At 43.4% G+C, this 19,287-nt stretch overlaps 1 protein-coding gene across 1 annotated transcript in view; it reads left to right on the top strand.

Annotated features, from left to right (window-relative positions):
- The window catches only part of KIAA1549L (KIAA1549 like), a 228,125-nt gene that overhangs the window by 183,698 nt on the left and 25,140 nt on the right, over window positions 1–19,287 (top strand). Inside the window, exons 15-16 of the mRNA XM_054585936.1 lie at window positions 3,696–3,913; window positions 10,750–10,879. Of these exons, the coding sequence (XP_054441911.1) occupies window positions 3,696–3,913; window positions 10,750–10,879 (348 nt within the window). The remainder of the gene's footprint in view (window positions 1–3,695; window positions 3,914–10,749; window positions 10,880–19,287) is intronic.

The raw sequence follows: 19,287 nt of genomic DNA, 5'->3' as shown, positions 1-19,287 counted from the left end.
AGTTATGAAGAGAAACATCAGAAATTCTTCCCCACCCCTTAAACACATAGAGTCTTCTATCTTTCTTGGTAACATTCCTAAATCATTCACTGTGGGAGGTCAAATGTAGTGGGGATGCGAGGGGCTTAAAGTGAGTGGGAACTGGAGAAGATATTGTCAGTCAGACAGGGATGTAGCCCACAATACAGGCTTTGAAATGACTTTTACTCCTTTGAGCAAGCTTCAAACAACCCTTTGCCTACTTTCAGAAGGATATCTCTGGATATCATATGGTAATCAATTTTCCAAAGAGTCTAAAAATTATGCATGGAGAACGATGATTTCACAAAGAAAAACAGATGGATGGATAATGGATGGATGGATAGATAGATAGAAGATAGATAAATAGATGGATGGATGGATGCATGATAGAGGCACTTTAGGGGAGAGCAAGAGGGCAAGTCAGGTAAATATCTGCCATTTCTTCATCTTCTGTAGCATAATGGTCAGTGGGCTAAAGGTATTTATGAACCTTTAAGAACATGCTTGTGAAACCTGCATGTGAACATTTACATTGCACATATAAACATACTTACTTTAGTAAACTGAAGCCAGAGGGGTCAAGCAGCGAGCTTAAAATCATGCTGCAGGTCATTGTGACATCCATGATGTTCATGTCCCCTGGCTCCCTGTCCAGTGCTCCTTCCCTCTCCTTGACTTACTGTGGCCCATCAATGAAAAATAGCATTGTACTTAAACAAGTTTGGACTCTCAAGCCACACTACAAGTGTCAGAATCCTAGCTCTTCTCCTTATTTTCCGTGTGGACTTAGGCAGGTTAGTTCTTTTCTCTGTGCTTCAGTATCTCCATCTGTAAAATGGGGCTCTTGTAAGAATCACAACACTTATAATAGTGTAAAACTTATAATAGTGCCTAGCATTCAAAAAGCACATCCTCCTCCTCCTCCTCCTCCTCATCATCATCATTAGTCAGCCAATGATCAAGGATCCATTGATCATGTACTTTATGCCCCTTAGCTTTATAATTTGGGAAACTACATGTTTTCTCAAAGCCAATCACACCCGCTGAATCTTTCCCTAGGCACAGTTCTGTCACCAGACATGCAAGCCCAGTGATTACAGTCTCTGAGATTGTCACTAATGCTCTGGTAACTGCTCTTGATTAGGACCCTCTGCCCAATTATGGAGTCAGGTGATGGCCGCCATGCCTGGATCTTTCCATCCCAGCTTAGTGGTATGAATGTCACAGAGACAGATTCCAAACCTCAACTAAATTCAATTTTCTGCTCCCTTTTCCTGTCAGGCCCATTACCCCAACACAGGAGGAGAAGAGATGAGCATTCTTCCTGTCTAGATGTGCATACCTGTTACACATTGGTGGTTAAAGGAATGGGCCTTCCTGGCATTGTGATGGGAAAGGAGCCCTGAACTGTCCTCTGCAATGTGCGGCCTTGTGGATTTTAGGGCAGATTGTCTCATAGCTTCCTCTCTTGTTCTCTTCTGGGTGCCTCGTCTAAGTGAAGAAAACACAGCCACAAAGCCATAATTTTTTCCTTTATAAATCACAGGAAATTCTTGTAAAGATTATTTTAAAGAAAGCATAACAGAAAGCTCAGAAAATAAGAGAAAAATCGGTATAATTTCACTACCCTAATATATTCTCTGTTTTCATTTATGCCCCTTCTCCTCAAGCTTATGATCAAATTCATTTATATTTTAGAGTCTTAATCATATCACGACAGTTTTCTGTCTTGCACGGTAAGCATTTGCTGTGTCGCTATTGTCTTGTTGATGATCATTGTTAATGACTCAGCTGAGAAGGTATGCCATCAATTTGAAAACTCATCTCTCGTTGTTCAAACCTTCCAGGTATTTTTCGGTTACATTTTTGGTTATTATAAATAACACTTAAGTGAATAATTTCATGCATGACTTTGAAAAACTTTTTATTTTGAAATAGTTTTAGACTTACAAGAGAGTTTCAGTAATAGTAGAGTTCCTATATACTCTTTACCTACCTACCCTAATGTTAACATCTTATACAGCCATAGATTATCGATCAAACCCAGGAGATTAACATTGGTAGAGTACTACTGACCAGTCTATGGACCTCATTTGAATTTCCCTGGTTTTCCCACTAATGTCCTTTTTCCATTTTGGGATCCAGTCAAGGATCCCATGTGGTATTTAATTGTCTCCATCATCTCCTCTAGTCTGGGATAGTTCCTCAGTCATTCTTGGCGAACATTCTTAAACGTTGTGCCCTTTACTGTTTTGAAGACTATTGGCTTCAGTTATCAGGTAGAATGTCTCTCGGTTTGGGTTTGTCTGGTGTTTTATTATGATTAGATTGAGGTTATACATATTTTTTTGTTGTTGTAACCTCAGGAGTGATGTGACCCTTTGTGGACATCTTATCAGGAAGTTCCTGATACTGATATGTCTAAATCTGGTGATGCTAACTTTCATCTCTGACTTTGAACCTCTCTCATGGAATGTTGCTTTAGCTGAGATTCCAGAAATGGGATTCCTGGCTCAGGGGACGCGACACTAACTTCCTCTACTAGTGGGCTCAGTCGCAAGCAGAATGAAGAAACAATGAAGACTTGTGAAGTTCTGCCAGCCTAACATTATCATTAGGGCCCAGAATGGGGAGAGCTTTGCAAAAGTTAGAGAAAACATGTCCTCTAGTTATTGTTTCTTCAAATGTTGTAAAACTAAAATATCTAAGATAGTAAACCATGGTCCTGATATTGTGTAGGATGATATATATCTTACCACTGGATGCATTTTCCTTTTATGAATTACAGGAAATTCTTTTAAAGATTATTTTAAAGAAAACATAATACCAACTCTATATATGATTATATTAATTTAGTCAAGTCTGATTACAAACAGCACTAATGGTTCCCCATATCTTCCAGTAAGTGTCAGGCAGATTTCATCATTCAGTTCCATTCAAGGGTATAACATCCTCATCATTTGTTATTTATTTAGCATAGTCATCTGCTTGTATCTTTGACAGGTCAGAAGGTGTTGGCCATGTTCCTTTCTAATGAAGACCAGATTGGCTTTGCCCTTCAGAGCAGGAACTGGTTGGCATTAGTGGCCATACAAGGGTTCATCGTTCCCTGTCTCTCAAGAAAAATACGGATTGACCAAAACAGGCTCCCTCCAGAGTGGAAAGACCTTGGGAACAGGGTGTCTGCTCCCCGTTCCTACCCTAGTCATCTCAGTCCCACACCTCCAGGAACTAACTGTCTAATCCGGCTAGGCACCAACTAAATGGCCAAGGGAAACCACCGGGTTCCTCAGGGCTGAAGCGAGACTCGGGCACCAAGATCTGGCTGGGCTGCCAAGTCAGAGGCTCTCATACAGGAAGACCAAAAGTGTTTAGGCGGGATTGAGGCCCACACCACAAAGCTAGAAGCATGAACTCAGGCCTAGGTCTGAACAGACTCAGGTAGATTAGGGAGAAGGAAGCCTTGATGGAAGGTCCCAGGTGACGTAGGTGAGTGCCAGATTCCACATTTGTGGACCACTGTTGTGGGCTGGGCTTGGCATGGGTCCCAGTTGGGTCTGGCTCCTCAGAGCCCAGACATGAAGCCTTCCCTGGAGCTGTGACCCTCTGACGGAAGCCCCCCGCCTGTCGGCTGCCAGGGACAGGTGTGGGCCTGAGACTGTCTCTCTCCCCAGGTGAACAAAGCCCTGAAGCAGAAATCAGACATCGAGCACTATCGGAACAAGCTGCGCCTCAAAGCCAAGAGGAAGGGATATTACGATTTTCCGGCAGTAGAGACAAACAAGGCTCAGACGGAAAGAAAAAAGATGTATGAAAAAGCCCAAAAGGAAATCGAGCACGTGTTGGATCCAGACCCGGAACTGTGTGCGCCATTCGCTGAGTCTAAGAGCAGGTGCGGGCTCTAAGGGAATTCTCTGAAGGTCGCTGTGCTGTTGGTGGGATGAAGGGTAGAGGGTACCTGGGGTGATATAGTCCTGGTCCCTTTATCTGTTACCGTAGGACTGTCATCTTTGAAGGCTGCTGAGCCAAACCACGCTGTTCTGTGCGAGCACGTGCTCCATAATGAGTCTGGAAGAGAATAAAATTGAAGCCATTAAAAAAATACTTGGGCAAACAACCATAATTGTCCCTTAGCTTAATGATATTTTCCAACTGTGGCTGTTTCAGAGCCAAGTGAAGATTTAATTATCAACCACCTGGTTATGCAACTTCCAGACCAAAGGGCATGGCATTTTTCAATTGTTTTAGTGGCTCCTGCATAAGAAAAGTAAATTTCATTCCTCAGCTTTTCATTCAACTGCAGCACTATTCACCATATAGCTACTCAGAGCTCCATGCCGGGTTCATCTCTTTAATCATAGATTTGTCCGTGTATTCAACATTTATTGTCACCTGCTATGTATTAGCCACCATGCAAGATGCTAAATACTGTCACGGTCATGTTGTTTTTCCTCATTCATTTATTTACTCATTCATTCAACTCATTCAGCATCTTATGGCAGACAAGACAGATCGATTGCTGCTCTTACAGAATTTAAGGTCTGAATTGGGAGAGAAAGAGAACCACCTCCAAAGTTTACTACTCACGAGTGTGATGGGTGTTTGAAATGTGAGGTGCTATAATGCTCTGTAAGTGTTGTCCTCCCGAGCAAAGGTTAGGCCTAGTGATTGGAATTAACATCCTTCCAAGCTTTGTTGCCAGCCAAGCAGAGAGTGACCTCACCCACTGGGCAAAGGAATAGAGGTTTTAGCAAAGCTACACATGCCCATCTATCTTCTTTTCCTCCTCACCCTGAAGCACTTCTTCAGAAGCGTTTTTGTGATCTGAGACCATCTCTTTTAAACCCACATTCTCCTGGCGACAGCCCCTCAGCTCATAGCATGCCAGGGCGCCGACCCACCCCATGGCCTTGGCAGACACTCTCTCCACAGACTGGGTGGGACAGGACAGTTCCCTGCCGGAGTGGGTATTTATTCAAAGCAAAAATGACCATGTAGCAGGCTTGGACGGAAGCCACAAAATCCAGCTGGGAGATGAGGCTAAATGTTATGAATGGAATCAACATAATTTATTTTTAACAAGGAAATGAGAGATTTCTAAACTGTGCTTCATTTACCCTGTTTTTAATTAGGCTATTGATGTAAAATCACACTGTGACAGGGTTCACAATGCTTGTGTCAGCGTGTTGATAACCGTAGAAAAAAGAGAAGAAAAGATATGGATTTGATGGGGAGGCCAGGGACTTCTTCAGCTTTGACTTTGCACTTTGAGACTTTTCCTTCAGCAGGTGGGGAGTTGTTCCTTCTGGGCTTCCAGGTAACACTCAGGAAATAAACCAAAGATCATGTGCACATAAGAACTTAGCTTAGAATCTATTTGAGAAATAAATAAAAATTTCAGTTGAGGCTTTAAAATTTTTTTTAATGCAGTTATGACTGACATTCAGTATTACATTAGTTTCAGGTGTACAGCATAACGGTTACACATTCGCTTGTCTAACTTAGAAAGTGATCCTCCCAATAAGTCTACTACTCATCTGGCACCAGACACAGTTATTACAATATGATTGACTGTATTCCCTATGCTGTGCTTTATATCCCCGTGACAGTTTCGTAACTACCAATTTATACTTCTTAGTCCCCTCACCTTTTTTACCGAGTCCTCCAACCCCTACCCCTCTGGCAACCGTTAGGCCGTTCTTTTTATCTTAGTCTGTTTCTATTTTTGTTTGTTTCTTTTGTTTTTTAGATTCCACATGTAAATGAAATCACGTGGTATTTTTCTTTCTTTGTCTGACTTATTTTACTTGGCATAATAACCTCTAGGATGCATGGTTTTTCAAATTGTAAGATTTTGTTCTTTTTAGGACCAAGTTATATTCCCTTGTATACATATACCACATCTTCTTCATCCATTTGTCTTTTTATTGGAGCACTTAATCCACCTACATTTCATTCTTGATTCATATGTACTTACTGCCGTTTTATTACTTGTTTCTGATTGTGTTTGTAGTTCTCTGTTCCTGTCTTAGTCTCTTGCTCTCTTCTCTTATATGGTGGTGGCTTTCTTTAGTGTTGTGTTTGGATTCTGGTCCAGTTGAGAATTTTTATAAAGAGGATGAACAAAAGAATTTTTTTTTGTTTTTGCTATAGAGACGCAGTGCCACTGCCTAGCAGAGGTTCATGCCAGATTCTTAGGGCCCTTTCATGACCTGCTGATCTGTGAATGTACAATGGGTTCTCAGGAAGTGCCTGTTGAAGAAATGATTTAAAAGACTCTAAAGCACCAAAAATAATGTTAAAATTTTTTATGACTATAAATCAGATGAGGTGAGAGTAGGAATAAAGATGAAATTAGCAAGCGATGGGATGGGGAGAGAAAGCTTATCAGAGAAAAAGAGAGCGACAGAGACTCAGTGAGCTCTGAGGTGTTACTCTTGTCACACTTCGCTGTGGATTCCAGAGGCTGCTTACTGTGTGTTGTCTGTTGTCACAGGTTAGAGTTACCTGTTAATTGCTCTCTGCAGTTCAGCTCTGCAGGACTTCTGCTCCCAGTGACCAAGCCTCCACGAGGCAGGGGGTCGGGGGGGCGGGGGTCGTCCTGCAGTCCAGAGGCAGCGTCAGTAACCAGAATCTTACCCTGAGATCAAAATAAATCAAATAAAAGATGAAGGTGACATTCCAAAGGTTGACTCACCCTGAAGTCTTTTAAAAGCATTTCATAGGTTTTTCTTTACAGCCAGAAGAAGGCCCCATTTTTGTGTTATCAGCTCTAACCCAGAGACACAAAGTATGTAGTGTAACTGAGGCGGACAGTGTGAGAGGCCAACCCTCCCCCCGCCCCCGCCACGGGTCCCCTCGCTCCCACCTTGCCGTGCAGTCCATGCATCCTCCGTGCTGCCAGCATCTATGACTCTGACCTGAGGGCTGTTTTGGGCAGCCCCAACCAGAAGTGTCAGGTAGTTAATGTGCCCCGGGGCAGCCTCCTTCAATGACAGAAGGGACAGGAGAACTCTGAGGTATAAGCTACATTGTTGTAATGATCACGTTTTCTAACTTCGGGATCTGATGGGTTGACATTTGGGGCCTCGCTGACCCTGGGGAAACTGCCCCTACCAGGGCTGTCTGTTCCCGGGAAGGTAAGGGGCTCTCCTGCACGTATACCTTTCATATGCAAACCAAAGAGCCAGAGGCCCCTTTGCGCATGGGCTCTTCCACTCTGGGCCCATCTCCCTGCGCTGATGCCTCAGCCAAGTACCAGACAGCTAGGGGCAACCCGCATGCCCCAGAGTCTGCTGAAATTATTCCAGGGACCCAGTCCTAAGTCTGTGGCCCTGCTTTGTCTGTCCTGTCCCACAAAACCACAATAAAGGCTCTTGCCCACACTTCCCCTCACTCTCTCTGCCTTGTGACAGATGCTGTGACAGGTGGCCCTCTATGGCGGGGCATGCCCCTTCTTTTGGGGGATCTTTTCAATAGCGCTCATCTCCTGAGCTGCTGGCCTTGCCATACCTAGTGGTTTGAATTAACATCCTTCCAAGCTTCGTTGCCAGCCAAGCAGAGAGTGACCTCACCCACTGGGCAAAGGAATAGAGGTTTTAGCAAAGCTACACATGCCCATCTATCTTCTTTTCCTCCTCACCCTGAAGCACTTCTTCAGAAGCGTTTTCGTGATCTGAGACCATCTCTTTTAAACCCGCATTCTCCGTGGCGACAGCCCCTCAGCTCGTAGCATGCCAGGGCGCCGACCCACCCCATGGCCTTGGCAGACATTCTCTCTACAGACTGAATAAAACAAATACCTATACTTTAAAAGAACTTCCCCCCTCACTGTTCCAATGATTTTGAGGCCCAGTTGCCCCAAAACTCTAATCCACTCTATGTCATACCCTTTATTGGCCTCCTTCCATTCCCAACTCATTTTCCCACTTCCCAGCCTGTGCTTCCTGGAACCCTCTTCCAAATAAATCACTTGCACTTAAGTCATTACAAAGCCTGCTTCCAAGAGAACCCAAACTAAGGCAATAAATTACAAAGACAGAGTTCCGCTGATGGAAGCAGGGCCTCCTCCCTCTCCTTCTCAGATGGAGGACCAGATGGTTCCACGCCCCCTCTGTGGAACCCTAGGGTTCCATAGAACACAGTTTGGGAACTACTTGCTTAAACTATAGTGGGTTTAAAAAGCCCCTAAAAATCCAAATAAAATTTATCATTATCTACGCAGCAGTATTTTCAGAGAGGAAAAACTTCTCAAGTTGGCAAGTTTCTGAATTTATTAACTTTTAAAGAATACAGCAAAATACCAACAAGAAATTAATACACCTCATGGAATGCTATTTGATTAAAATAAGTAATTTCTCTACCTGAGAGCCTAATTATTTCTAAGTAGCTTCTTGCACACCATGCACACACTAACGGTCTGCTCAACTGAGAGCCATGCTAAAGAGCAGCCTTTGAGCTGCGTGTCATAATGGAACATTGTCTTTAACGGAAAAGGAGGCTGAAGTGCACTCCAGCGTGTAATCTCTCACCCACATTCATGGTTCTTGGAAGGGCTTACAAAATCTTACTATTGTATTTCTACCACTTCCAAAATAACCTACTTAAATGCCAATGACTAATCCTAGTATTTTCTCCCCCACTACCCTTATTAGTAAATCTTTTCTAAATGGGCTAATTGGCAATCTCAGGACAGATGTGAAATCTGCTTTTTCAAAAAATAAATGGTTTGTAATTAGGTCAAGGATGAGGAGGATTCTTTGGGGTCTCTCTTAAAGTGTGAATCACTCAGAACACGTTCTGTTTTACAAAGTGGTGCTCCGTTCCTAAAGGGAGCCTCTGATTGTGGATAACTACAGGGCATGGTTTATTATTGTCAGGTTTAAGCTCTTACGTTAGTCAGGATTCTTTTGGTTGCAAATGATGGAAATCCAGCACAATCTGGTAAAATAAAAGGGAATTTATTATTGAACGTAATTGAAAGGTCAAGGCTTCAGGTGTGCCTAGATCCAAGGGATCCAAAGTCTCCCATATTTATCCTGCTTTTTCTTCATTCACTCTTTGCTGGCTCCTCAGGTAGGCTCTTACCTCACAGTGAAAACTGGCTGCCAGTACCTGTAGGCTTATATCCCATCTTCTTAGAAACCCCAATGCCAAGAGAATGCTTCTTTCCTAGTTGCTCTCAAAAAGCCCTGAGACTCAGTCTCATTGGACCAACTTATGGGCCTACCCTCTGACCAATCAGTGTGGCCAGGGGGATATGATGCTATGATTGTGCAGCCTGAGTCACATGTCAACCCCTGGAGGAAGGGAATGCCGCAGAGAACACCATGTGGTACCAGGCAAGCAGAGAACACAGGTACTGTCCAAATAGGTGTGAGTTCCTCATGGTGAGGGAGTAGGTCTAATAGTGTCTGTTTTACTCCCTAGGCTAAATGCAAGGGCAGTGTTTTTGCCTTTGGAGTTCTAATGTCTGTTCTAGACGAACAGGGTGTAAGTGCCATGCTGTGACTAACAGTGTGTGGCCATGAAAAGGCATGTATACCTGCCAGGTTTCTGGTCTCCCCCAGAGCCATAGGGAATAAGTAATCCAACCTTTCCACCTTCAACCCATGAGTGGATAGAATCTTAGAACTGAGACATAAAATAGGTGGTATTTGGGGGTTCTGTCAAGAGAAATGCCCTGAAATGCAAGTTATTTACAGAGGGAAACTTATTGTTGGGTAAGAAGGAAGTCCGTGATTTTTATCCCACCTTTGTCACTCTGCAGGATTGATATTATTTTGTATTGGTTTCAAGTTTACAGCACAGTGGTGAGAGCACATACAGTACAAAGAGATCCCCTTGCTATTTCCAGTACCCAACAGGCACCATACAGAGTTATTACAACATTTTGACTATATTCCTTCTGCTGTACTTTACAGCCCCATGTCTATTTTGTAACTACCATTCTATACTTCTCATCTCCTTCTTTTATTTCATAACACTTATCACTCTGAAATTATCATGTGGATTATCTGTTTCTCTCATTAGAATGTAAGCCCTGCCTTGCTCACTGTGGATCTTCACCATCTCCCACAGTGACTGGAACATAGTAGGCACTCAGGGAATATTGGATGGATGGATGGATGGATGGATGGATGGATGGATGGACAGACGGATGAACCAATGGACAGACAAGCCCCAAATTGTCTTTCAGTTTATAGCTCCTTAGCCCAGAAGGGAAACCACTGCGGTGAAGGTAGAAAAGAAACTCTATCAGCCTGGCAGTATTAAGCATCCCGTTATCCTCCTGGTTGATTAACACATCATAGAACCCTGCCTGCAGAATCAGAAAAATTGAAAGGAGTAGGGGGCTGCTGAGTCAATAGTCCACAAAAGCAAGTTTGTTCTTCCAGTGTTAACTGCTTTAAAAGGTCAAGGGAAAGCCCCTAGCTTTGCCATCAACACGATTTTAGAGGAGGTTGCAATGTTGCAGTTGATTGTAGTTTCCATATGATAGAGCATTTACAATACAGCCAAATGTTTATAGTACCTGGGGGAGGAAAAAAAAAAAGCTTTATTCTATTATTTCTATGGCCCCTGATGGCTGGGGAACAAATACCATCAATTCTGAGATTTGTGAGACAAATCCAACCAAACCCTTCATTGGTTGCCTGTATTTTGGATCAGTGGAGAATTCCATCTGTCAGGGCATTTGCTGCATCATAACAGTTGAATTTTCTACAGGCAACAGACGAAGAACTCTGTCTACCGAAGCCGGCAGTCTCTGAATAGCCCAAGTCCAGGGGAAACCGAGATGGATCTTCTGGTGACTCGGGAGCGACCCCGGCGTGGGATTCGTAACAGTGGATATGACGTAAGTCCCTGGTGGGCCAAGGTAAATACAAGCTTTTCTTTCCCTGAAAACAGAAAGGATAGAGCATCCATATGTTTCAGTTTAGTATATACGCTTATTTGTGGAATTCAAAAATGCAGTGAAATATTTTGTATTTCATTATTCCTTATTACCTGTTTTGCAAAGTAAGACTACTTGAAATTGCTAGAGTAACAAATTATTGGTGAAAGGATCTTGATTTCTAATTCAGTCATTTATGAATTTTACTTTATTGACCTTAAACTCAACAGTGATTCTAAATGTCCTTAATTTGCTTCCCTTTGTTCTTAGATCCTTAGTATGAACCATGACCTTGCGTTAGAATTTATTTGAATACAGGCTTCTTTTAATTCATAGCAGTGTTGAGAAATGGGATTTGTTCCTGATTTTTTAACTCCTCAATATACCATGGAAACAATGAGATGTCAACAGAGCGATTTGGTGGTCTCATATGATGAGGCACATGCTATGTGTAGTGATGTCTCCAAACTGGAAAAATCCTGCTAATCCCATCACACTTCCCCAGGTGATGGGTTACAATGTGCTGCCTCCTCTCAAGTTCTGCACATCCTACCCCATCGTTGCACCCGCGCATGAATTGCTCTCACATGAACAAGATCCTGCTGAGATAGTCAATAAGCTTCACCCTGCCCCACAGTTTCAAACGGTCTTGAATATACTCAGAGGTCTTATGAAAAGTGTCTTTCCCTTTCTCCTAAAATGTTTCCCTCATTAAAATTAAAAATTTTGTATAACAATAGCTATGATTCAAATATGTCTGGGTAAAGTTTTGTTGTAATTTGTGAGGTTATCATTTAAAAATGACACTTGATTTCATAAATATGTCATGCTAATTTAAAGGCAAGAAGATTTTTTCCTCCTCAGGATTGGTCATTGTTTTCTACAAAAACTTAAAATGGATTTTTTTCAATGGTCCAATTAAGAACAGAGAGATTCTACCTAATTTGAATTTCTAATTACCTTCCTTACATTTAAACTTGATGTTTGTGTTGGTGGTGATATCTTTATCTTTTATTTCTTTTTCCTTTTTAATATGACAGTCTGATAGTTTAGTTTTATAAAATTCTCGATACTTTAGGCAAATCATATTTTTCCTCCAGGTTAAATTATTCAACATTAACTTTCTTTCTCATAAAAGTGTTTTTTATACCACACTTAGTCATCAATTTAATAATCAGTCTGTGGTTAAATATTGGGCATTTGACTTATCCAATGAATCTATTCCTATCAACAGTAAATAATCTTCCTGTATGCTTGTAGTTTGAGGAGCTTTTTCTTCTGCTAGGGCATATCTGAGGTTTCTTGTGAGATTCTAGGCACAGAAATTTTTACTATTCGAGGAAACAGGCCAGAGGTTTCCCCTACAAGTCTTGAAAAGAGAACGTGCAGATTTTTTTTAGCCACTGTGCCATGAGTTAGAGTGTGCACTTAATGCTTTTAGAATGTTGTGTTAGTAAATTACTGGAAGGAGAGAGATGATGTTTAAAAGGAGGTTGCTTACCTCTCAACAAACATGTACAAATATTCCAATCACAGGTTACTTTAGGGAGGCACTAATAGATGTTTTTTTATTTTATTTTATATTTTTAAATTATATTTTATTGATTATGTTATTAAAGTTATGCTGATTTTCCCCCCTCCACCCAGCACCCCTATTCCCTCAGGTTGTACCCCCCACCATTGTTCTTGGCCACGGGGCATGCATATAAGTTCTTTGGCTACCCCATTTTCTGTACTATATTTGACATCCCCATGGCTATTCTCTACCTATTTGTACTTCTTAATCCTCTCACCTCTTCACCCATTTCCCCCATCCCCCTCCCATCTGGCAACCAACGAAACGTTCTCCTTACCATGAATCTGTCTCTGTTCTTGTTTGCTTAGTTTGTTTTTTTAGATTCAATTGTTGAAATATATATATTTTTTGCCATTTTATTGTTCGTAGTTTTGATCTTCTTCCTTTTCTTAAATAAGTCCCTTTAACTTTTCATATAATAATGGTTTGGTGATGATGAACTCTTTTAGTTTTTTCTTGTCTAGGAAGCTCTCTATCTGACCCTCAACTCTAAATGATAGCTTTGCTGGGTAGAGCAATATTGGCTGTAAGTCTCTGCTTTTCATGACTTTAAATATTTCTTGCCAATCCCTTCTAGCCTGCAAAGTTTCTTTTGAGAAATCAGTTGATGGTCTTATGAGGACCCTGCTGTAGGTAACTAATTACTTTTCTCTTGTTGCTTTTAAGATTCTTTATCTTTAACTTCGGCATTTTAATCATGATGTGTCTTAGAGTGGGCCTCTTTGCATCCATCTTGTTTAGGACTCTCTGTTCTTCCTGGACTTGCATGTCTATTTCCTTCCCCAAATTAGGGAAGTTTTCCTTCATTATTTTTTCAAATAGATTTCCAATTTCTTGTTCTTTCTCTTCTCCTTCTTGCACCCCTATGATGCAAATGTTGGACCTCTTGAAATTGTCCCAGAGGCTGCTAATACTATCCTCATTTTTTTTAATTCTTTTTTCTTCTTGAGTTTCTGTTTGGTTGTTTTTTTCTTCCTTATATTCCAAATCATTGATTTGATTCTCAGCTTCATCCACTCTATGGTTGTTTCCCTGTAAATTGTTCTTTATTTCAATTAGTGTATACTTTGCTTCTGACTTAATCTTTTTTATGCTGCTGAGGTCATCACTAACTTCCTTGAGCATCCTTGTAGCCAGTGTTTGAACTCTGCATCTGATGGACTGCTCATCTCCATTTTGTTTAGCTCTTTTTCGGGAGTTTTGATCTGTTCTTTCATTTGGGCCATGTTTCTTTGTCTCCTTGTTTTAGCAGCCTCCCTGTGTCTGTTTCTATATATTAGGTATAGCTGCTTTGGTTCCATGTCTTGGTAGTGTATCCTAATGTAGCAGGTATCCTGGGGGGTCCAGTGGCACAGCCTCCCCTATCACCCAAGCCAGGTATTCAAGGTGTGTCCTTTGTTTGGGCTGAATATGCCTTCTCTTGTAGTTGAGCCTTGGTTGCTGTTGGTAGATTAATGGGAGGGATTTACCCAGGCCAGTCAGCTGCAAGGATTGGCTGTGAACTCCTACCACCAACCTCTGCCATCCAAGGAGGATCAGCTGTGTGGAGGCAGCGTGGTGGTGCTCTGACTTGGTCTGTAGCTGTCCACTGGGTGTGCTGGTCCTCAGGTTTTCCAGGTGGTGCAGGCCAAGATCATCCCCCGCCTGTGTTTTATCTGTGGCCACCCTGCCTGAGTTATAAGCAATCTGAGATGGTGGCTACTTGTGCTGGTCTTGGAGATTTCTGGGTGACGCCAAGCTGTGAATCTTGGCTGGCTGCTACTAGTGCTGGGTCTGGGGCTCACTGAGGCCTGGCCGTTGCATGTTTGACAAGATTTAGGAAGCTGTGCAACATGAGCCAAGACCAGCCATTCATAAGGAAAAGCAGCTTGGTAAATTGGGTGGGCCAGAGTCTCTGGGGACCTCCAAGGCAGGCCAAACAGTGTTAGCTAGGTTGATGGAGTATTAGCTATGGCACCAGCTTGCCAGTTCTGTGGTTCTGCGAGGGGAGGATTTAGAAAAGGGATAATGACCTCTGTTCACCTTGATGCAAGACAATTCAGTTTTTCCCAGTATGTCACTCGTGCCTTTCAAGCAGCTATCCTAGTGCTGGAGCTTAGAGGGAGTGAGTCTGAGTAGGTGAGTCCATGTTTGGGTTCTTTAAGAGATACTGCTTAGGGCTGCAGAAGTTTCTTCCACTAACTCAATCCCTGCTGGCTTTTGCAGCCAGAGACTGTGGGGACTTATCTTTCTGGCATGGAACCCTGGGCTGGGGGCCTCGTGTGGGGCTGGGACTCCTCCCTCCCAAGATATCCCTTCCGAATTTTTATCCACCACACGTGGGTAAGGGAACAGCCCATTTTGCATCTGTGCCCCTCCTACCAGTCTGGATAGATGTGGTTTCTTTAATTCCGTTGTTGTCAAACTTATATTCAACTCGGTTTTTGACGGTTCTGAGTGATGGTTGTTCTATATTTTAGTTGTAATTTTGATGTGGTTGTGCGAACAGGAGAGCTATGTCTGCCTATGCCGCCGTCTTTGACTGGAAGTCTGGTGTTGTTTTTTTAATACACATTTCTTTGAGGTGTGCATGTGATCTCAGAAACATAAGCAAATATGTTTCCTTAAGAGAAAATGATCATCTAGGGAACAATTTTAAGAATTTAGACTGTTGACTATCAGAATGAAATTGCTTTCTATATCTCCTCCTGTGTTTATTTTAATCATTTGCAAAGTAGCTGTCATTTACTGACTGCACCCATAGACCAGGCCCTATTCTAGTCTTTCCATGTGTGTTGTCTAATTGAATTCACAAAGCCACCAGTCTGCTACGTGCTCTCATTGTGCTCCTTGTCCAGATGGAAAAACCAAGGCACAGAGCAGTTACATAACTTGTCTGCCCACCTCCAGAGCCCATTTGCTTAATCTTCATGTAATATGACTTCCATGTACACCCACCACACTAAATATCTGCTCTCACATAACATAATATATATTCTATATTTCTTAGTCTCTCAAAGAGGCTCGATGCCAGGTCCTGTCTTGCATGGATGACTCACACAAGCAAAAAATAAAATAAAATATACCAGCATATAAAGTAGAAAAAGAGGAGGGTCATAGTTTTAAACAATGCACTCATTTTCTGAGCTCCTGATTTTCTAAGAAGCCACGGAACTCCTGGCAAAGAACCCATTAGCCCAGCAGTGAACAGGGCACTAGCTGGAAACATGTCAATCTCCCTACTGGGCCTGGGGATCTTGAAGCCAGGCCAAAATTTCCAGTCATTTCTGCCAGATTAGGGAACACCAGGGGGACTTGCTCCCTGACATGGTAGGAACAAAAGCACTGGGAGATGGATTTAATTGTGACTTTTTCCAAAGTTAACTACTTTAGAGTCCCAACAGAAAAGCCTGCGTATAAAAATAAATGAATAAATAAATGATCAAGCAAACACATGCTCCCCAGGCAAATCTTACAGCCCCAGACTGATGGCAGCCTGGATTGTTTCAAAATTTGTCCATAGACCAGGACATGTTAGGGCAGAAGAGAGCCTCTTAGCTCCAAGGCATTTGGGAATCAGTGTGTTCTGCAAGAATTCTCAGCCTCTTAGCTAACAGCCAAGGCAGTAATATCTCATAGTAGATCAATTGGGTAGTAATTTTCAAGGAGAAGGCACCCCCTTTTTAGAAGAATGCATGATTTTAGAAAGATGTCCAGAACTGATCACCCCTAAAAGGCTAGACCAAATCATTAAACTAACTTTGTCATTGAAATGAATTCCTCCCAGTGCATAAAGTGGGTAGAGAGATAATGTCAGCCTAATATTTAAAAGCAAAAATATCTTTATTTCAAAGTATTTTTAAATGCTGTTTTCCAAAGGAAAACCATAGAAAATAATGAAACAGTGAGGAAAAGAAAATGGCCCAAATGTGAATTCTTAGGCAGGAAAAAACCCCAGGAGATACTCTCCTATATCAGCCAAATTAATAACCTCTGTATGTGTATGATGAATCAGCCTTTGCTTCCAAAGGGCAAGTAATAATCAGATCATTCCCCAGAAATAAAAATGCACTTCTTCAACCTTGATTTGTGCTTGGAGTTTAAAAACCTATGACAGGAATCGGGTCGGCTCTGTGCCTTCGCTGTGAAGGAGACTCTGAAATGATGGCCTGAGCTCTTACTTAGAAAATGAATGCTGACCTCTCTCAAGTAGAGACCTTCGCAAGCCACAGCCATTTGGTTCCTCTCCAGCGCCCCGTCCAAGGTCCCATGCCCTGGAGGTCCTCAGAGAGTGCTTGTGGCAGAATGGCGGGTTCAGACCCTCAACGGTGGGCACTGGGTTGAAAATGTTAAGAAGGATGATCGGTCCATCAGTGCATCCCAGAAGCAAGACTGAAGGCTGTGTTGTAGCACCCACAGCCGTAAGTTCTCACTGCAGGGGCATTCTTTGGGAAGATACTTTGAAATATTAGTGAACACCGATTGATTTTACAACTGGGAAGTATATGTAAACCCACCCAAAAAGCGGGGTACTAGATCAGGCAAGGTTCAACTGCAGAAAACAGAAAGCATTAAGCCATTGAAATGAACAAAAAAATGACCGTGAGGAAGTGGGTGCTGCCCAAGTCTTTGGAGGGCTGGACGAATGTTCCTGAAAGACTGAACAAAACCGCAGGGAGCTTTGCTGCTGCCTCAGCCCTGAATCTGATGAGGACCAGGAAAGTGGGCCCTGTCTCCTATCCTCTGTCCAGGCTGCACACTAGCGCATCCAGTGAACAGAAGCTAATGTTCCAACCACAGCCACCGCCCCCTGGAGGGCCTGCAGTGTGTGTAGCTAACCCATCAGCCTCGGCACTATAGGAGCGCATGCAGCAAAGAGCTTCCCAAATCCCCGTCCGCTGTCCCCGCCACAGGTACCAGGTAAAAAGGAGATGAGAGACTTAGAGACAGCAGTACTGGGAAGGAGCTAGGGGAATTAGTGGAGGAAAGGAAACCAAAGGGGAGGACAGAAGCACCACTCAGCTCAGTCCCCAGCCACTTGCTGAAGGCCCAGGTGCATTGTGTTGCACATAACAGGGTGTTTGTCTTGCCGGCCCCTCTCAACTGACAAAGCTGCCAGTTTCCCTTTGTTCCAGGGGAGGAGGGGTTACTGGAAGGAGGCCAAAGAATCAGAACAGTTCTTTTGATGTGTTCCATTTGCAGGAGAATGAAATATGATCTGGAAAGGCCCTGACTGTCTGCAATAGCTTATACCAAGTCTGGAGCCTTCTAGATAAATTTGTAAATTCTATCATTAAAGGGAGTCCCTCCTGCTCACCGACCCCCACCCCTCCCCCAGCAATCTTCCAGCTTGGGCATGACAGTCGGAGACCAGGGCAAACACAGGAATGTCCTGGAACCGCATGGCATTCCCAGGTAAAGGTACAATGAACTTCTGGTTTCACTGGGAAGCACATGGTTGGATTTGGAGATTTGATCCTTCAACTCAACCTACCAACCTACCTGTTGCCCTCTGATGCCCTTGTGTCAGCCCTGGCCCCTCCCTTCCCCCCCGCTTAGCATCCCACCTAGAACTGTGTTTCCATGTGTCACCCATCTCAGTCGTTAATTTCTTTATCCTACCTCTGCCAGCTGGTTTAACATATTAATAACCCTGGCTTGAGCTGTTATCTCACATTAATGTAGATAGAGTACATTGTATTTTAACAGGGGCTTTTAATCCAAAGGAAATATATGATCATCTGAAATTGGGGTCCCTTGTTGAGCCTGAGGCAAAGAGGTGGAGGCATTTGGTAGCAAGGGGGGCCTTTGGGTTAGTGCAGCTCTCACCAGGCTTGTAGCTGCCCAGAAAGAGACTTGTTAACCCCGCAAAGGTGGAGGCCCCTTGGCAAGTGGGGCAGAAGGTGAATTCTTGTTGGCAGGTTTGGGAGGGAGCAGGCCAGGTTTCAGGATGGCCTGGTGACCTCACTCGGGGCCAGGCCTCTCCTGCAGGCCCAGAGGCCTGCCTTGAGGGGGCCGTTTCCCACTGCACAGGAGACAAACAGCTTCCCTCCTGTTGTGAGCACACAGATGCCATCTGCCCGCCCGTTCTCTCTGATTCTCTTGGATCTGGATGCTGCCTGCCCTTGGTCTTGGTACCTGCCTACCCTCCTGCTTCTCCTGGACTCTGAGACCACACAGTCCGTTGACCAGGATAGTCGCCTGTTGCATGCCAGAGTCCCCAGCACCGGGAGAGGAAGGGCAGTAAGCGGGATTAGGCAGAGTTCAAAGCTGGGCTATCGTGCAGATGCTACAAGGTCTGAGCTGATCCCTCAGAGAGCTCTGGAGCTCCCGTGGCCCTGCAGAGTTGTCCTGAGTAAGAGAGGCAATTCCCGGTTGCTAGCTGAGGGCCGGCAGGTGGCAGTGTGCCCGGCGGTGGGGAGACTTCGTTCTCCAGTCCTGAGCCACACAGCGCAGTGTCCCCTCTGCACGAGTCCCTCCCAGCCCTGGCTCTCCTTGGCCCACATGTGGCCTCCAGACCCGTGCAGGAGCCAGAGGCCAGCTGGCAAATGAGTGCAGGGGAATCACTGCATCACATCTGCATTGAATATAGGAAAACCCAACCACATAGGCCCTGAAAGACAAAGGAAAAATGTAAGTATTGCAAAAAATTAGCATCTGTGTCTATTCTGTTCATATTGTACATTACAAATTATGTATTTATTTTTATTTATTTCTCTATGCGTTTGTATACATCGGCCATGTATGTTGTACTATGTGGCCAATTTAAGGGACTTTCAAAGTTCTTCTACACTGGCATTAGCATCTAAGTCCC

Source organism: Pteronotus mesoamericanus, unplaced genomic scaffold, assembly GCF_021234165.1.
Source record: "Pteronotus mesoamericanus isolate MK-2021 breed Mesoamerican mustached bat unplaced genomic scaffold, CSHL_Meso_final contig_90, whole genome shotgun sequence".
In the NCBI taxonomy this organism is placed as follows: Eukaryota; Metazoa; Chordata; class Mammalia; order Chiroptera; family Mormoopidae; genus Pteronotus; species Pteronotus mesoamericanus.
This window is presented reverse-complemented; position numbering and strand designations above follow the sequence as displayed.